General features: G+C 35.8%; 1 protein-coding gene across 2 annotated transcripts in view; it reads left to right on the top strand.

Moving 5' to 3' along the window:
* igsf9a (immunoglobulin superfamily, member 9a) overlaps window positions 1-18,461 on the top strand; it is a 43,653-nt gene extending 25,192 nt beyond the window's left edge. The window contains exons 5-22 of one of the 2 annotated variants that reach the window (XM_073830115.1): window positions 909-1,060; window positions 1,503-1,620; window positions 5,321-5,462; window positions 5,549-5,694; window positions 6,889-7,031; window positions 7,295-7,435; window positions 10,170-10,286; window positions 10,811-10,961; window positions 11,228-11,339; window positions 11,617-11,804; window positions 12,187-12,404; window positions 12,539-12,623; window positions 12,741-12,908; window positions 13,064-13,100; window positions 13,200-15,413; window positions 16,072-16,244; window positions 16,626-16,777; window positions 16,927-18,461. In XM_073830115.1, the coding sequence (XP_073686216.1) occupies window positions 909-1,060; window positions 1,503-1,620; window positions 5,321-5,462; window positions 5,549-5,694; window positions 6,889-7,031; window positions 7,295-7,435; window positions 10,170-10,286; window positions 10,811-10,961; window positions 11,228-11,339; window positions 11,617-11,804; window positions 12,187-12,404; window positions 12,539-12,623; window positions 12,741-12,908; window positions 13,064-13,100; window positions 13,200-15,413; window positions 16,072-16,244; window positions 16,626-16,768 (4,448 nt within the window). In that variant the 3' untranslated portion in view covers window positions 16,769-16,777; window positions 16,927-18,461. Of the gene's footprint in view, window positions 1-908; window positions 1,061-1,502; window positions 1,621-5,320; window positions 5,463-5,548; window positions 5,695-6,888; window positions 7,032-7,294; window positions 7,436-10,169; window positions 10,287-10,810; window positions 10,962-11,227; window positions 11,340-11,616; window positions 11,805-12,186; window positions 12,405-12,538; window positions 12,624-12,740; window positions 12,909-13,063; window positions 13,101-13,196; window positions 15,414-16,071; window positions 16,245-16,625; window positions 16,778-16,926 lie in introns of both variants that reach the window. The other variant, XM_073830114.1, reaches the window with a different exon arrangement.
* Window positions 18,462-19,591: the final 1,130 nt, after the last annotated feature.

Genomic DNA, 19,591 nt, shown 5'->3' with positions numbered 1-19,591 from the left:
AATTAATCTTTTAATATGTCATAAATAGATTTTTGTTGTAAATACAATTTAGTGGGTGTTTTCTGTAAAGTAGAGAAAATGTATGATATTGATTATTTAATGCTAAGAAAAACAAAAAAGACAAAGAAAACTTTTTAATATTTTTTTTTTTTTTTGGAAAAACAACAATTTAAAGCAGTATTACACTTACTTGCTTTTATACCTAAACCCTTTTTTGTCTTTGACCCATATATAAAAAAAAAAACAGTAATATTGTGAAATATTATTGCAATTTAAAATAATGGTTTTCTATTTTAATATATTTTAAAATATGATTTATTCTTGTAATATCTTTTTGTTAATTAACTTTAATTCAGCACGAAGAATTAAATTGAGCTAAAGTGAAAGAAAAGACATTTTAATGGTGCAAAAGATTTATTTTAGATTAATAGTGTTGATAGTAGGGTTGATAATAATAAGAAATGTTTCAGGACAGGAAACAGGAAACCAGCCTTTTAGAATGATTTTTGAAGGATCATGTGACACTAAAGACTGATGGAATGATGCTGAAAATTCAGCTTTGCATCACATGAATAAATTACATTTTAAAATATATTACAATAAAAAAACATTTATTTGAACTTTCAAAATATTCATGTTTTTACTGTATTTTTGATCATTAAAATACAGCTTGGTGAGCAAAAAAGCCTTATTTCAAAATCAAGTACAAATTTTACAGACCTAAAACAATATCTATTTAAAATGTTTAACGATTAGAATATGTAATTTTGTATTGATTTAGAGAAGTAGGTCTATGTCTGTGGTTGAAAACTAAATTCAGTAACATCACTGCTTTTGATTGTTAATAAATCTTTGTGTTTTTTTTTTTTAAGATCCTAACTGTTTTCTTTGCTTACTCCTATATCTAGCGCCTCCTGTGTTTACGGAGACCTCCCCTCCTGAAGTTGAAGTGTTTGTAGGGAGATCAGTGACCCTGAAATGTTCTGCCCTGGGAAATCCACGGCCTACAATAACCTGGTCTAAAGATGGACGACCAACAAATCCTCAAAACAAAGTAAAGGTGGGACGTTCCTCCTGTTCTACCTTTCCTATGCTGATATATTTCCTGTGGAAACCTGGGTGGGACATATCAAAGTGCTTGTTCTTTTTTTAAATAGGCAATTGCGTAGTGCACATCACAGGCTGAAAAAAATGATTTACTACTTGCAAATGCTCAGTTAGGAGAGCTTTTGATCGGACAGAACCACTTCAAACAATATGAGTCATAAGCATGTTCAATCCATTTTCCTGGAAAAGGAAGAAGTTTGTTTTGTCAACTTTTATGGCTTTACTCACTTTGACCTTAAGTTAACAGACATAGATTAAAAACCACGAAACCTACATTCTGACTTCATCAGGTTCACAAATACAATCGAGGATCAGATCTATAATACATTTATTCTCCAATCACTTTTTCAAGCTTTCACACACTTCATATCATATCTCTCATTTTCATCCTATAGATCACAAATGGAAGTGTGTCTTTCCATGCTGTAAGCAGAGAAACATCAGGCCAGTATCAGTGTCACGCCTCCAACACTGAAGGAAATGTGACTCATCTCATAAAACTCAAAGTCATTGGTAAGTCAGCATTGATGTATTCTTCTCATTTAGGATGATTACCTGTATGTCTTATGTTAGAGACATTTGAGTGATCTGACAAGTGCTGAGGGTATCAATATACATTTTATCAGTCTTGTTCATGAATATGAATTATATGGTATAACGTTTGCCCATTAATTATAAATAACTGGGTGGAGACCAGGTAAGTGAGTGTGAGCCGTATTAGAATTACCGATGCAGATAACACTTGTATTTATTTAACTTGCATGTAAATGATTGGCAGTGTTTTTTTTGTTTTTGTTTTAAAATATTGTTATTGACTGAAAAATGGGTAGAGGGACAATTTCCACACTAGTTGTAATAGTTTATAAACCCCTGGCTCATGCAATTATATTCTACATGACAATTATAAGCTTTTCTGATTGAATGGCGCCACCTAGTGGTAGTTTTCATTACTTTACATTTATAAGCACACTTCCTTTATTTCAGTCATGGGTTTAATTCTGATTTAATGAATAGGTAAAACAAAAAATATAGAAGTTATTTTTATTTGTCCTTAAAATCCTTATTTGTATTGAACTTGCATTTGTCATGTACTTCAAATTTTAAAAGCTTATTTAAAAATGCACTTGCAGTTAATAGAATATGTGACCCTGGACCAAAACCAGTGTTTAGTAGCATGGGTATATTTGTAGTAATAGCCGAAAATACATTGTATGGGTCAAAACAATCGTTTTTTTAATGCCAAAAATCATTAGGATATTAAGTAAAGATCATGTTTCATGAAGATATTTTGTAAAATTCCTACTGTAAATATATCAAAACTTAATTTTTGATTAGTAATATGCATCGCTAAGAACTTCATTTGGACAACTTTTTTCAGTATTTTGATTTTTTTTTTGCACCCTCAGATTCCAGATTTTTAAATAGTTGTATCTTGACCAAATATTGTCCTATCCTGTCAAACCGTACATCAATGGAAAGTGTATTTATTTAGATTTTTTTAAATGACCCTTACGACTGGTTTTGTGGTTCAGGGTCACATATTAATAAAAGGACACTTAAAAGTACAGTTTTGTTTTTGAACAAACTTAAGTACACTTTTAAAAAGCACTTTGTAATAATGTCAAATTAAAATTTGACTGTAAAGTACATTTAAATCATTTGATGTAATGACAAACACGCCATGGCACATGCAAAGTGTTTGATTATAGATTTAACTTTAGTGTGTTTGTTATTATGTTTAAAGTTAATCTGTTTTAATTGACTAAATTCATCAAATATATTTAAATATGCAAAATACAAGTTTTAGTAGAAATAACATTACAGAATATTTGAGTTTACCATTGCTTGTCAGTACATTCAACAGTTCACTTTACCCATATTTAAGACCACAGAAGTAATTATGAAAGTAAGTCCTGCATAAATGTGTCAAAAAGCACTCTATAGTTCAGTTAATTCCTTTAAATGTAAATTTAAAATGTAATAAATTCTAAATTCTATTCTGTAAATAACATGCAGTTGAATGTCTGAAAAGGCTACATTTACTTCACACTTAAAGGATTAGTTCACTTCGTTCAGAATGAAATATCCTGATAATTTACTTACCCCATGCCATCCAAGATGTTCATGTCTTGGTTTCTTCAATCGAAAAGAAATGAAGGATTTTCAGGAAAACATTCCAGGATTTTTCCCCATATAGTGGATTCCAATGGAAACTAACGTGTTAAAGGAACACTCCACTTTTTTTGGAAATAGGCTCATTCTCCAACTCCCCCCGAGTTAATAAGTTGATTTTTACCATTTTGAAATCCATTCAGCCGTTCTCCTGTTCTGGCGATATCACTTTTAGCATAGCTTAGCATAGATCATTGAATCCTATGAGACCAACAATAGCATTGCGTTCAAAAATGACCAACGAGTTTCAGTATTTTTTCTATTTAAAACTTGACACTTCTGCAGTTATATCGTGTACTAAGACCGGCGGAAAATTTAAAGATGCGATTTTCTAGGCCGATAAGATTAGGAACTACACTCCCATTCCGGCGTAGTAGTCGAGGAAGTTTGCTGCCGTAATATGGCTGAAGCAGGCGTAGTAATATCACGCAGCACATCGCAGCACAACGTGACCAGCTGCATGCACAGGGAGCATTCCTCATTGGAAGTTACCTAGCTGGGAACTAATTTCATGTGCTGCGTGATAATACTACACCTGCTGCATGCATATTACGGCAGCAAACTTCCTTGACATTTTCTGCCGGTCTTAGTACACGATATAACTGCAGAAGAGTCAAGTTTTAAATAGGACAAATACCGAAACTCATTGGTCATTTTTGAACGCGATGCTATTGGTCTAATAGGATTCAATGATCTATGCTAAGCCATGCTAAAAGTGATATCGCCAGAACAGGAGAACGGCTGAATGGATTTCAAAACGGTAAAATTCAACTTATTAACTCGGGGGGAGTTGGAGAATGAGCCTATTTCCAAAAAAAAGTGGAGTGTTCCTTTAAAGATCCAAATTGCTTCAAAGGGCTCTACACGATCCCAGCCGAGAAATAAGGGTCTTATCTAATGAAACTATTGGTCAATTTCTTAAAAATAAAAAATACAAATCTCAAATTTTTACCCACAAATGCTTGTCTTGCGCTACCGACTCAGTGTTTACAAAACAAACATGCAAAGAAAGTCAAACGCTCCTTTACAAAAAAAGGTAAAACAGCAACATCGAACGATTTTAATGTTGGAGGAGAAAATGAAATGCAGTTTTTCGCCCTACCCTATCTTTTTAAACCGAAATACACAGATGAAGAGCAAACTATGTGTGACTTTTCCAACGTGATTAGGTAGTTGTAGACGCAGAGCTAGTGCAAGACGAGCATTTATGAAGGTAAAACAGTAGCAAAACTCGAGAGCTTGTTGATTTGAATGTGAAAACGTGTCACATTAATATTCGTATTTGTAAGTTGAAATTTGATCTCACTGCTCTGATGTGAAAAGCTGAATCTTTGGAGTGGAACTCACAGACAATGATCAAAACAGCCGTGTTTTGAATTTGAAGTTCACATAAACAAAATGAAAGACGCAAGTGTGTACGACATATTTGCTTTCGCACTTTACTTAAGTTTTACTGTACAACCTCAAGTCAGCACTTACAACCTCTCACATCTGGCAGGACAACTTCAAATAATAGCGCTTGACTTTTGCTACTCTTTTTGCGATATTCCTGTAACAAAACTCACTTGAGCACTTGTAAATGCAGACGTGAGAGAGCCGAGCTGGGGGCGGGGCTAGGGTGGGAATGAAGACATTTTATTGGTCGATGCCTGACCAATTCATCGATGTTTTCACATTCAAATCAACAAGCTCTTGAGTTTTGCTACTGTTTTACCTTCATAAGCATTCGTGGTTAAAAAGTATATAAACTGTAATGGTTTTTGGAAAATTAGCGATTGTTTCACTACATAAGACTCTTTTTTTCCTTGGCTGGGATCGTGTAGAGTTCTTTGAAGCTTCATTAAAACTGCAATTTTGACCTTCAGCCTGTTGATCCCCACTGAAATCCTGCAATGTTTTCCTCAAAAACCTTAAGCTTCAGCTGAAAAAAGAAAGACATGATTATCTTGGATGACATAGGGATGAGTAAGTTATCAGGAACAGTGAGACGTATTTTTTATATAGCTGCATTATAAACTGTTTTTTTCCCCCCTAACAACAGGCCCTCCAGTGATAGTAATTCCTCCAACGGACACTATTCTCAACATTTCCCAGGATGCCAAGTTAAAGTGCCAGGCTGAAGCTGACCCTCCCAACATGACCTATGTGTGGCAAAAACAAGGAGAAGACATTTACCACATTGAGTGAGTTCTCTTTTAAAACTGTGAACCTCCCTTTTGATATTTACTGGTAGCGCCTTGCTTATGCAGTATTCATGTGTTTGTTTTAGGTCTCTGAAGTCTCGCGTTAAGGTCATAGTGGATGGTACACTTCTCATATCACGTTTGACTCCAGAGGATTCTGGAAACTACACCTGCATGCCCACTAATGGACTTCCTGTTTCCCCTTCTGCCTCAGCTACCCTCACTGTGCAGCGTAAGTCTTTCATATATCATGGTGCAAAACAGAAAACCACATAGTTTCAACCACATTTATGTCCAATTTCATATATACTTGAGATATATAATATAGCACATCCAGATATTGTTTTATATTATTTATACACTTCCAGTCAAAAGTTTTTGAACCGTAAGAGTCTCTTCTACTCACCAAGCCTGCGTTTATTTGATCCACAGTACAGCAAAAGCTGTAAAAATGTGAAATATTTTTACTATTTAAAATACCTGTTTTCTATTTGAATGTATTTTAAAATGTAATTTATTCCTGTGATTTCAAAGAGAGATTTTAGCATCATTACTCCAGTCACACAATCCTTCTGAAATCATTCTAATATGTTCATTTGCTGCTCAAGAAACACCTTTTATCATTATTATTATCAAAATTTAAAAAGGTCATCCAAAGTTCAGCATTTATCTGAAATAAAACCTTTTGTAACAATATACACTATACCATTCAAAAGCTTGGAGTCGAGCTTTAGGATACATTTTTATTATTTTTTGGAAAATAAACAATAGAAATAAATACTATAAATTAGCAAGGATGCTTATATTGATCAACAATATGATAAAGACATTTATAATGTCTTCTGAACTTTCTATTCATCAAAGAAACCTGAAAAAAATTCTACTCAGACGTTTTGAACATAATAATAAAAAATCTAATCAGAATATTAGAATGATTTCTGAAGATCATGTGACTGGAGTATTAATGCTAAAAATTTAGCTTTGAAATGACAGGAATAAATTACATTTTTACATTTATTAAAATAGAAAACAGTTATTTTAAATAGTAAAAATATTTCAAAATTGTACTGTTTTCGCTGTATTTTGGATTAAATAAATGCAGGTTTGGTAAACGGAAGAGATTACAAAAAAAAATGAAAATCTTACTGTTCAAAAACTTTTGACTGGTAGTGTATTCATAATAAATGCTGTTCCTGATGAACTTTGTGTTCATCAAAGAATCCACAACTGTTTTAAACATTGATATTGATTAGCTTATCGGAATGATTTGTGAAGTACTGATGCTGAAAATGCATTCATATTCTAATAGAAAATATTTTGAATGATAATAACATTTCACAATATCACTGTTTTTACTGTATTTTTCATCAAATAAATACAACTATGGTGAGCTAACATTAACAGTTTTATACATTTTCTTTAACAGACCCAGCACAGGTGATAAAGATGCCTTCATTGACCTTCCTCCCCACTGGCATGAGGGGCATCATTGCGTGCCCGGTCAGAGCTGAGCCACCGTTATCACATGTTGACTGGATCAAAGACGACAAACCACTCGATTTAGACATGGTAAGTAACTGTTGCTTTTCGCACTATCTGTACAAAAAAACTTTTTAACCTCTCTTATGTACATTTTAGAAGTACACTGCTACTCCTAAGTGCTTTCCTAAGTGCTTTTCTCCTAGCTTCTAATGCTTGACATATTGATTTTGATTCAGTGACACCATGCTGTGCTCACACTTATACCCCCCTCTTGATGACGTTACCTCACATCTCTCCAAAGAGCATTATTTCAAAAATCACTCAGAATAACTGTGAAATTCTTTTAACAGTATCCTGGCTGGACACTGACTTCGGAAGGCTCTATAATCATAGCAACAGCCAATGATGACGCTGCAGGTGTATACAGGTGTACTCCCTACAATAGCTTTGGGACTATGGGCCGGTCTCAGCCCACCACTGTTTTACTACAGGTGAGGCTTTACATGGTGTTGCCATTTTTTTTTCTGTAACATTATAATTATTTGTCAAATATATATATATTTAAAAAATTATAATAAAAATATTTCTTGATGTAATTAAAAAAAAAAGTATTTATTTATAAATTGAGAGTTTATTTCTCGCAATTCTGACTTTATAATGTACAATTGTGACTTCATATTATCTGTGAGTTTATATCACAGTTCTAAGAAAAACGGTCAGAATTGTGAGATAAAAAGTCACAATTACCATTTTTGTTTTTATTCAGTGGCTGAAACAGGCTTTCATATATATATCTGTCTTAGATTGCTGTGGGGGAAAAACAATTCTGACTTTTTGTTTTAAAATTGCATGATATAAACATGGAATTCTGACTTTTTTTCTCAGAATTGTGAGATAAAAACTTGCCATTGCAAGGTATAAAGTCCAATTTTGAGAGGAAAAAAAGACCGGCTTTTTTTCTTACAACTGAGATTATTTTGACTTTATAACACACAATAATAAAACAACAGTGATTTTTATATCACAATTCGAAGAAAAAAAGAATCAGAAATGTGAGATAAAAAGTCACAATTATCTTTTTTGGTTTTATTCAGTGGCTGAAACAGGCTTCCATATATACATAAAAAAAAAATATATATATCTTAGAATGTTGTGGGGAAAAAGAGATGTGAAATTTACAATAAAAAATTGCTTGACGGAATAAAAAAAAATTGTGACATAAACTCGTAATTGTGAATTATAGAGTCCAATTTTGAGGATAAAAAAATCTGTTTTATATTAAAAAAAGTCAAAATTGAGTTTGTATCTCACAATTCTTACTTAATAACACAATTGCGAGTTTATATTATGCAATTGTGACTTTATATAAAAAAAGTCAGAATTGAGTTTATATCTCACAATTCTGACTTTATAACACACAATTGCGAGTTAATATTATGCAATTTTGACTTTATATTAAAAAAAGTAAGAATTGAGTTTATATCTCACAATTCTTACTTTATAACACGCAATTGCGAGTTAATATTATGCAATTTTGACTTTATATTAAAAAAAGTAAGAATTGAGTTTACATCTCACAATTCTTACTTAATAACACAATTGCAAGTTTATATTATGCAATTGTGACTTTATAAAGTCAGAATTGTGAGATACAAAATTGAAGTTCTGACTTTTTTCTCACAATTGCGAGTTTACGTCTCAGAATTCTGACCATTTTTCTCAGAATTGTGAGATATAAACTTGTAATTGCGAGTTTAGACTGGCTTTGTTTTTACAACTGTGAGTTTATATCTTGCAATTCTGAGAAAAAGTCAGAATTGAGAGTTTACTTCTCACAAACAACTGTGAGTTTATAAGTCAGAATTGAGAGTTTATATCTCGCACTTCTGACTTTATAACACGCAATTGTGACTTTAGAACTTGCAACTGTGCGAAAAAAAAAAATTAATTGTGAGATTAAAAAGTCTCAATTGTCTTTTTGTTTTTATTCAGTGGTGGAAACGGGTTTCCATATATAACAGATGTCTGTCTTTGATTATTTTGGTGGAAAAAAGTTACATTTATATATATTGCTTGACAGAATTAAAAAAACTGTAATTGTGAGTTTTTTTTCTTACAAATGCAAGATACAAATTCACAACTGCAAGAAATAAGGCCAGAAACTTGAAGTTCTGACTTTTTTCCTGCAATTGCAAGTTTACATTTTTCTCAGAATTGTGAAATATAAACTGGTAATTGTGAGTTATAAAGTTCAGTTTTGAGGGGAAAAATATAGTAAAAAAAAAATAAAGTCGCAAAAAAAAAAGATTAGGAACTTCAAGTTTGTATCTCACAATTCCAACTTTATTTCTTGTAATTCTGAGTTTGTATCTCGCATTTGTGAGAAGAAAGTCAGAATTGTGAGATAAAAAGTCGCAATTACCTTTTTTTTTATTCCATCAAGCAATATTTTTATTCTAAATTTACATCACTTTTTGCCCACAACAATCTTAAGACAGATATCTGCTATGTATGGAAGCCCGTTTCTGCCACAAAAATGTGTCACTTTTTATCTCAGAATTCTAACTTTTTTCTCAAAATTGCAAAAAAAAACCTTGCAGTTCCAAGTTATAAAGTCGTAATTGTCTGTTATAAAGTCGCAATTGCGTGTTATAAGATCAGAATTGTGAGATATAAACTCTCAACTCTGTTTTTCTCAGAATTGTGAGATATAAACTCACAGTTGTAAGAAAAAAGCCAGCCTTTTCCCCCTCAAAATTGGATTTTACAACTTTGCAAGCAAGTTTATATGAGGAAAAGTCAGAATTGCAAGTTTGTGTCTCACAATTCTGCCTTTATTTCTCGCAGTTCTTGTGAGTTTGTATCTTGCATTTGTGAGAAAAGAAGTCACAATTACTTATTTTTAATTCTGTCAATATTTTTATTATAAATTTCACATCACTTTTTCCCCACAGAAACTTTTTACCTCACAATTCTGACTTTTTTTCTCAGAATTGCAATATAATATCACAATTGTGAGTTATAAAGTCACAAGTGCATGATATAAAGTCACAACTTCAAGTCGTCTAGTTATTCTTATGCAGTGGTGGAAATGGGCTTCCATACATAGCAGATATCTGTTTTAGATTGTTGTAGGAAAAAAGTGATGGAATAGGATGGAAATACAATTAGATATGGTCAGTGTATGAATGTTCAAGCCATAATATAGGTGTTTTCATTTTGTAGGATCCTCCATCATATAAAGTATCACCTCGTAAGGAGTACCGACTGAATTTGGGTGAGATGCTTGTTATTCCATGTCAGATGCACGGTTATCCGGCTCCAAAAGTCAGCTGGAAAAAGGTGAATGTCATTACACTGTGTCCTTGCACTTGCATTCAATTACATTTTATTCTATTCTACTCAGTTAGTGATTAAATTCAAATAAGTACATTTCTAATCAGTAAAAATTCCAATTATGTTTATAAAGAATTGTTATGGTTTAAATACACCATAGACTTCCATTGAAAGTGCATTGCTGTACATGTTTTATGTTTTCTTTTTATAAACTAGGGGGGGAAATTAAATTAATTTCTGTGGTAATCAACAAACCACAGATGGTGTTGATTGAGCTAAACACATATTTAACCTAGAACATTGCTGTAATGTTAAGAGGTTTAATGTTCAACAGAAGTACATTACAGCTCCTTCTATAAAACCCTGCTGGTTAACATTAGAAAATATAGCATCCGTCCTGTGCATACAAACCGAGAATTTTCATTTTCTCCAAACATTATAATGCACCCCCTTACAGCTGGAAATCAAGTTTTAATTAAAATTGGTGTTTAATCTCATTATATGCTTCATTATGGCACTGCTCCTCTTAGGTTGGCACAGCCTCTCGCTCACTGTTCACTGTAGCAGCGAATGGCTCTCTCATTCTGCATCCTCTCAGTAAAGACCACCAGGGGGAATGGGAGTGCAGCTCCTCCAACGAAGTGGCTACTGTATCTGTCAGAACAAGAGTCCATGTGCTCGGTAAGACTTGAAGCATCTAGATCTGTATACTAACGCACTTGGGGCATGTGATGTTTACACTTTAACAGTAAGCACAAACATGATCTGTAATCATTTTGGTCTTGAATTTCAGCTAAATAAAAACCCTAAAGGGTCAAAAGGTAATTTTGTCTTGTGCCTCCTGAGCTTTTCGAAGTCTTCATCTAGATTGAACTTGCAACTTGCTGTCACACCTCATGTATCACACTTCATATGTCACACATGTCTTGCTTCCTTCTGTTTCACAGGTACAAGTCCACATGCAGTGTCATCAGTATCTGTGATCCCAGGAATTAACCAGGCCAATGTCTCCTGGGTGGCTGGCTTTGATGGAGGATATGCCCAGAAATTCACTGTCTGGTTGGTGTCTGTCTTGTTAGAGTTTATTGCTAAAATCTTGGGAAATTATTTTAAACTGGTAGTCTGTCAGATAACAGAGCAGTATTCATCTGATAAATTTACTCTAAATGCAAATAAATTACACAGTTGTCTCAAAATGCATTGCATTGCAATTTGTTGGCAAAAATATCACTGTGAAAAGGTTTGAGCTAATTTTACACTAGTTGGTTCATTGCTGTCTTCATAAATCTATGTTTTGTTTTGTTTTTTGTAACTTGTGCAAATATTCTTTATCCAGGTATAAGCAGGTGTCAGCAGAAAGGAAAGAGGAAAAGCAAGACTGGTTGTCTTTCTCAGAACTCCCCACTGAGAATAGTCTGTTGGTCACCAATCTTCTTCCTGCAACTGAGTACCAGTTCCGTGTTACGGCCCAAAATAAAATTGGCATTGGGCCTTACAGTGAGAGCACCACCATCACAACTTTGGGTAAGCATTAGCTGTGGAAATGAAACTTTCAAGACTCTATGAAATGGCTTTATGAGTCTAGTTTTCATGGCCATGATGTATGATTCATTACATTCTGTTGATATTAAGTGGAAAGAGAAGAAAGCCTGTCCATATAAATTTAAATATTTAGGAATATACTAGTATATAGGTGGCCTCAAAGCTGATAGACATGATCTAAAAGCCACAAAACTTAAATTCTGATTTCATTGGGTTTTTAGAACATTCAAGTCTGCATGCTGGCTACCTCATGCAGGCTCAAATTAATGTTAAACCATCTGTGTTCATGCTACACACTGTGGATAATTGAGTAAAATCAAGCTGTTCATTTCAGTCTGTCTCTTATTTAATTATTATTTTACAGATGCACTTCCTGTCGTGACCAAGCTGGTACCACCTACAAATCTCTCGATTAATAAAAGTTCAGAGGGAATTCTTCTGAGGTGGTCAGTGCCCCAGTCCCATTCTCCATCCATTGATAGTTTTGTCGTACAGTCACGCCTTGAAGGAGGGGAGTGGATTAATCTGAAAGAGAACATTAGCCCAGCTGAGAGTCAAATCTTTCTTCCAGGGTTATGTAAGGTAAATGTTCTTGAAGACATGATCTGAGATTTTCATGAATCAGTCAGCTTGTCATTTTTGATAAATGCAAGCCTTTTTTCTTTTTCTTTCATCCTTATGTTGTCATTTCTTTCACGATGTATCACTCTCTGAAGGACTGCAAGTATGAACTGAGGCTTCTCTCTCAGCATGGAGATCAGCTGAGCATGCCCAGTCCATCAATCAGTGTCTCCACCATTGGTTAGTGCTTCACACATTTCCTGTGATATTTCCTTTATTACACCAAGCTATACTTAAGCTATGCTATATAAATGTTTTAACATACCTAACCATTAAACTTTTCTTTGGGCTTCACAGGAATGCATATGCATCCAGCCAGTTCCCGCCTCCTAGACTTTCCTGACCAGCTAATGGCTGGTGTTATGGGTGGAGTAGGACTCCTTTGTCTTGCTCTTATCCTGACTCTGGCAATAGTCTGTTTTATTTTTCACAAAAGGAACCGAAGGCGCAGGCAGAATGTCAAGGGTAAAGAAACAACACTTTGAACTACTTAGAACTGTCTGCCTCAATGTATTAACCTTAGAAGATGCTCTCACTACTTTACCTCATGTTGTTATTCTTCTTGCATGATCATTTATTCTGTCACTCATTCCATTGTAAAATCGTTTCCCTGTTTTCAGATCTCCCTCCTGCAATTAATACAAACCCTCCTGAAAAGTAAGTTCACCACCCTCCCCTCATGAAACCTGTTCAAAGTTTTGTCATTCATTGTAACCATTGTGAAATGTACTAAATCCTTATCCTTGACCTTAGCAGCCCTGAGGACACCCTAAACCAAAGGCTCCTACCAGCTCGTCCACTCTCTTACACTTCCTCTTCTTCCAATCACTCCTCCCTTGAAAAGTCTAGTCACAGTGATCTTCATGCCCAGCGGCAACATCTCCTACCTCAGGCTAACCCTCCGTCCCACCATTCCCTCCCTGAGAGCCATCTCCAGCGGGCATCACTTGCCCCTGTGTCCTCTGTGGAGTTTATCCACCGAGGCCCTGATGGACGCTTTATTGTTAAAGACGGCAATTGTGAAGACGCCAATATTGACAGTTCTCAGATCAAGAGAAACCCAAGTAAAAACTCCTATCGGTCATCAGATTGGAATCAAAGCTTCAGAATCCAAAAATCCCAGTCTTTAAGATCCTACAGGGATGAAAGAAAAAAGCCACCCTTTGTACTTTCAGTGGATCTTCCACCTTTCGGATCAGATATTCCTTCTTCCAGCAGAACACGAGTTATGGCTAAGCACCTTTCATTGAATGGCCATTACATGCCCATTCAGGAACAAGAGTTTTTGGATGAACCAGACCAGACAAGTCTCTCATCAGAATGCAGTGGCTCTTTTCTCTATCCTCATTCAGAAAGTACTCTTGGCCAACAGTCCCTTAAACAAGGTACCAAACACTCTGCAGCCAGTACTTTGGTTTTGCAGATGGAGCACGAGAGGGAACAAGGAAACCTAAGTCGCTGCTTAACTTTAGCGCGTGAGAGAGAGGAGCTTGAAAGGGAACTGCGCAAGTACACCGTTGATCCATATAGTCATGAACAGACAGATGAGTATGGAAAAATCTGGAATATTCAAGAAACCTCAACTCCTCAGGGTAACTACCAAACCAATAGACAAGGCCTTTTGTCTCAGAATACCAGCATGTTGAAGGGAAGAGCTGCCTCTTGCATTCCGTGGGAAGAAAGACACAGGATTTCTTCTGCAAGTTTGGTGCCCCTACATACCTCTCATGGAAAGGATCCCAAGTATAGGCAGAATCAACAAGGTTACTATACCATCCAGAGAGCCAACTACCAAAGGTCTCGTAGTCTTGACAGAGGGGAACACCGAAAATCGCAAACATGGGATCGAAGACGAAGCAGAACTCCTGTTGAGTCAAGCCATGGTCGGGTAATGGATGAACCCTTAATCTACAAAATGGAAAAGACCCAGTATGATGTAGGGCATAGAGGCCAGAGAACCTCAAGCAGAAGTCAACATTATTTTGACCCATGTATTTATTCATCCTTAGATGATCAGCAGAGGCGGACCATGGAAAGAAGCACTAGACAGATAAATCCAAATAGTGACTATTCAGAGATGAGTGTAGATGGACCTGATCTTCATAGCCGGTCTGCATATTCAAGGTCCATGCTGAGTCCAGATCACAGTTATGAGACTCTAGATTATGACAGACCCAGATTATCTGATCTTGACAATGACAGATCAGTAGAGTCAGGACATGCAAGTTTAAGAAAACAGGAGAAGTTGAACACTTGGTCCAGCAAAACTGTATCTCAAATCAATGTCTCTGGAACAATGCCTCGGAAGACAAAGAGTCCAGGGCCAAACAATTGGAATCGGCATAAGAGCACCCAAAGTTTAGACTCAAAATTATACAAGGACCAGTTTTTGCCTCCTGATGCTTGGATAGACTCACTGACACTCAGTCGAGATTCTACGACATCCCCCGTTGCACGCAGACCCAACTCTGTGGCAAATAAGCCTAAAAGTAGTCCCAGTTTGCAAAGAGATTCATCTGTGCCTTTAGAAAGTCAAACACAAGAGCCCCATCATCAGGCCTCTAAATCATGTGACGGTTCTACGAATAACTCACAGTCCCGCAAGAAACTAGTGTCGGGACATAGCACTCATGGTGCCTTATCAACAGGGGGTTCTAGCTGGCCTCGGCCGTATTGCCCCTCTCTGCCAGCCTTGCCATCTGGAAGACGAAGCCAAAGCCAAGCGGCTGAGAGGGAGGAGGAAGACGAAGAGGGGCAGGAGGTGGAAGTAGAAATTAACAGATACAGGAAGGGTTCAGAGACAGAGGGAAGTTACAGAAGTTATGCAAGCCAAAGCAGTGGCAGAGGCAGCATGGATGCCCCTAACAGCAGGCAGTTCTCTCTCAGCCCCCCTCTCACCAGCTCTCCAGAGACAACAGAGGACAGTGACAGAGATGAGGCAGTTCTGCAGGAGCCTGAACGGCATGAAAGGTACAACTGTTTTTTTTTGTCTTACTCCAATTTGTGGATGTGGTACCATGATAATACCATGTTTGACAGTTGCAATGGTAATACAATGGGCGGTTTTGTGGATACAGTACTGCCTCATGACTTTTATTAAAGGCAGGGGTCTTCAGCCCTGCACTTAGATAGCTACCATTCTGCAGATTTCAGCTCCAACCCCATTCAAACACATCTGAACCAGCTAATCAAGGTGTTCAGGGCTACTTTTTAATTATGGGCAGGTGTGTTGGAGCAGGGTTGGAAATTAAAGAGACCTGGGTATTAAGAATTGAATGGCTTGATATAACGTAAATGATGTCATTTACTTAAATATGTTGTAGAAAACCCATGAAAGATTTATGCTACTTAACAAATCCACATTGTTTTTACATATTTTGGACTACAATTAATTATTATTTATTATTATCAAAATAATGGCACCCCCGTAGTCCAAAATATGTATAAAACTTTTTTTTTTTTTTTTTTTAAATAATGTGATTTTTCTCATGGGTTTTCTACTACATATTTCAGTAAGAGACATCATTAATGTTATATTAACCCATACAAGTCTTAATACCCAGGGTTCACTTTATGGATATCCATGTTAGACTTAACAATACCTCATTCCTTTATCTTCTGACTTTAGATCTAGAAGAGGCTCTGTGGATGAGAGTTATGAGTGGGACTCACATTCTTACGTCCCAATGCATCCTTTGGACCCCAAAGTTTCAATGAGCAAGGCAGGTCTACAGAGTCAAGAGAAGAAAATCAGCACTACTAAAGTCTATGACAGGCCAGATATAGACCTGAAACAAAAAGGTAAAAGAAATGCCAAAAAGCGAGCTGGGGTTGATCAATCTGTCTTGTTTAGTGTTATCCTTTGGTCTGTTTGACCAGAAGATTAATAACTAAATCAGACCATTCAGGAATAACTGAAAATATAAGACAGTCATTCAATACAGTCATTCCATTTAGGTTGTCTAGCCCTCCTGTTGTGTTGGGATTAATTTGACCCACATTCAAATGATTTCGTGTTGGACAGGTTACATTGGTAATACTAAGGTTTTATGAGTATGTACAATGGTACTACTATGATGTTCTTTAACATACCTTGGTGTACCATGCAAATACCATGACAATGTATTGGATACATTTAGCTCTTTCTGGTTTCATTCATCTCCATTGTCTTTCTTACCCAAGGTCTTTACCCTCCGGCTGGTTTCAAAGGATCTGTTCCGCTCTTTGAATCTCCCCACTGCGAGCAAGAATCCCCCCTTTCTCAGGAGATTCATAAGAGCTTCACGTCATTCCCAGACCCAGAACCTGACACTGTGCTTTTCTGATCAAGGACAGTAAGTACACCATTCATGCTGATTAGCCTACACTGTTTTCATTTTACCTCTTATACGCTTAAGTAGTGGTAAATTGTTTTGAAACACTTAAGATGATTAGATTTGTTTGTCAAACCTGCAACCAAATGTTAGCATGTTCTTGAATCTAGATTGGACACAGCATGGTTCCCATCAACACACATCTGAATGGCCAGAATGAGCGGGAACACTGGATGTCACAATTAATTGGATGTTTGGTGGACCACTCAAGCACAATGCAACCTTAAGAACACACACTCCTTTGCCCAACTAATGGAAATGACATTATCTGATGCATGGGCCAAAGCACAGTGAAGAGAACTGTTATTTAAAGAGCTTACATTATGCGCTGGAGTTGCAAATCAAAGAGGGAATAAATAATACAGGACTTTGCTCTCTGCACCCTGCTGATGCTGATGAAACTGAATTCGAAATAAAAATGTTCAAGCTGTCTCAATGAACCCCCCTTTTAAAGTAGTTTTTCCAGAGGCTTTCGATTGTTCTGTAATTCCTATTTTGACAGTAAGTGCACATTATAATTTAGGAAACATCATCAAAGCTCTTTTATGCTTGGTTACAGGAATATTTTATTATGCAAGGTTAAAAAAAGCATAATTGGTAGCTACCTTCACACAAAGTCATCACACGAATTGGAGGTGCTCTATAAATCTTGTCAAACATTTCAGTGAAAAGTGAGATTGAAGGACTGCTTTGGCAGCAACTACAGTTTTCTTGACTATCATTGGTCCTCTCTATTCACCAATACTCTACCTCACACATGCTATAATACCAATGTAAACTTCACACTGTCAATTCACATGGAGAAAAAATATCAGTATGTGGTGCATCACTTAGTCCTTGACTGACTGACAATCGATAAAACCCTTTCGAGATAAACACGCCAGTAGAATGTTTTGTATTGAAGTTTCCTATTTTTTCATTTTTGTTAATGGCGTGCGGGCTTTTTGTTTTAGAGTTTGTAATGTTGCTGAGTGATTCTCATCCGAAGGAGGTCATTTTTTGTGTTTTAATGAGCCGTAGTGTCTGGCGAAGATGTGTAAAATTGGTTGATTATTTGCAGCAGTGTCCTTTTTTAGGAAGAACCTAATAAACGGATACTCTTCCAGAGTGCAACTGGGAGGAAATGATTAAATTCACTGCAGGTCATGGGAGTTAATTACGTCTCACAGCACCCTGTGGTCTGGCTGTCTGCTGAGCCTGACTATACTGAGTTATGTTAACTAACAGAGCTTAACTGTTTACAATTAAACCAAACATTTCACATTTTTAAAGCATTTAAAATGAAGTTTTACATGGATGTTTTATTGGTTCAGAGTGCTAAAAACACTATAATTGCACTGTGACGGAAATTCCACTATTCCTTAATTTCTGCCAGTATGAAATGTGTCTCAGTATCTACTGCCTGCAAATTCACTGAATGTAGAATCTTTGCAAATATGTGTATATGCAATAAATTATATTTTAGCTTTTTAATCAAAGCCTATTACTGTACAAATAAACTCCCTTTTCTTAGTAGAATATGAGAATTGTTCTAGTTGTTTGCAGCCCAGTTATTGTTTTTCTGAACAATTTGTACTTGCATTTTTATTACTTTATCAAATATGTATGTGGATTTATACATTGATTAAAGACAACCAAACATTGATTTTTATTGGTGTGTGCATACTACAAAGCCAAACGAGAGTTAAATTCCTCTATATCCACTAGGATGTGCTGTACTTTCACAAATTGTCTTGATGTAATCTTGCAAAAAAAATGTGTAAGCATTTTCTAAACATTTAAGTTTGATTAATTCCTGTTTCTAATATATGAAATACATAAGCCTCTGAAGGAAATTCTGACATTTTCTAAAGGAATCAAAGAAGGATTATTGTCACTTTCTGACCACAGTGTTTTATCTGAATGCTGTGAGCTGTGGAAGCAAAGTCCATTTCTTTCTATTTTTTTTTTATCTGTTGAGATATGCACCTTTTTCCATTTGTGAACTCTCTTTTAGTGATTGAGTGGACTGTGAAATCCTGACAGGTTACAGGTGGACACATTAGCGTGTGTTCTGAACATAAGGAGCACAGCCTCCATCATTATCTAAAGCTTCTAGCAATTCCACATGCAGCATTAATCACAGCTAAGGTGAAGGCAGATTGTGTGAAAAAGCACATATACTGCATTTCCCCCAAACATTTTTGTTGGTTTCTAATTCTTCTAGTCCTCCTTATTTTCTAGATTCAGTAATATGGCAGGATTAATTAGTATGCATGAGTTGCAACCTAATAATATAATCTTAATAATTAACCATATAACATAATGACTAAAGACCCCTCTCTCAAACATGCACCAGAATCATTGTGAAAGGAATATGTCACAGTTCACATAGGCTACTTCATAAATTCATACATTCTTCACCCAAAAATGAAATTGTAACACGTTCAATTCTACCAATCAGACACTTATGAAATAAACATTATGAAATAATTTACTTACCGTTTGTGATGCAGCTGCAGTCAGATAGTACCGCTTCATATTTCAACAAATGTTTCTTTGTGAACTTTCCATGACACTGTGCCTCATTTACAAAACAAAATGCTCCAAACAATGGCTTGATAAATAAACTATCCACTTGTTCCTTACACTGGGATCCTTCTGGTATCTATCTGTACAAAGACGCAAACAATCTGTTTAAACGCGTCAAAGCGAACGTTCTTTTACTTCATTTGTCCTATTGACAACAGACTCAAGCGCGTGGACTGTGTCAGAAAGTGAACGCACATTTGTATA

This window comes from Garra rufa, chromosome 23, assembly GCF_049309525.1.
Source record: "Garra rufa chromosome 23, GarRuf1.0, whole genome shotgun sequence".
In the NCBI taxonomy this organism is placed as follows: domain Eukaryota; kingdom Metazoa; phylum Chordata; class Actinopteri; order Cypriniformes; family Cyprinidae; genus Garra; species Garra rufa.
Note: the sequence above shows the minus strand (reverse complement) of the source record. Positions and strands in the feature narration are given on the sequence as shown.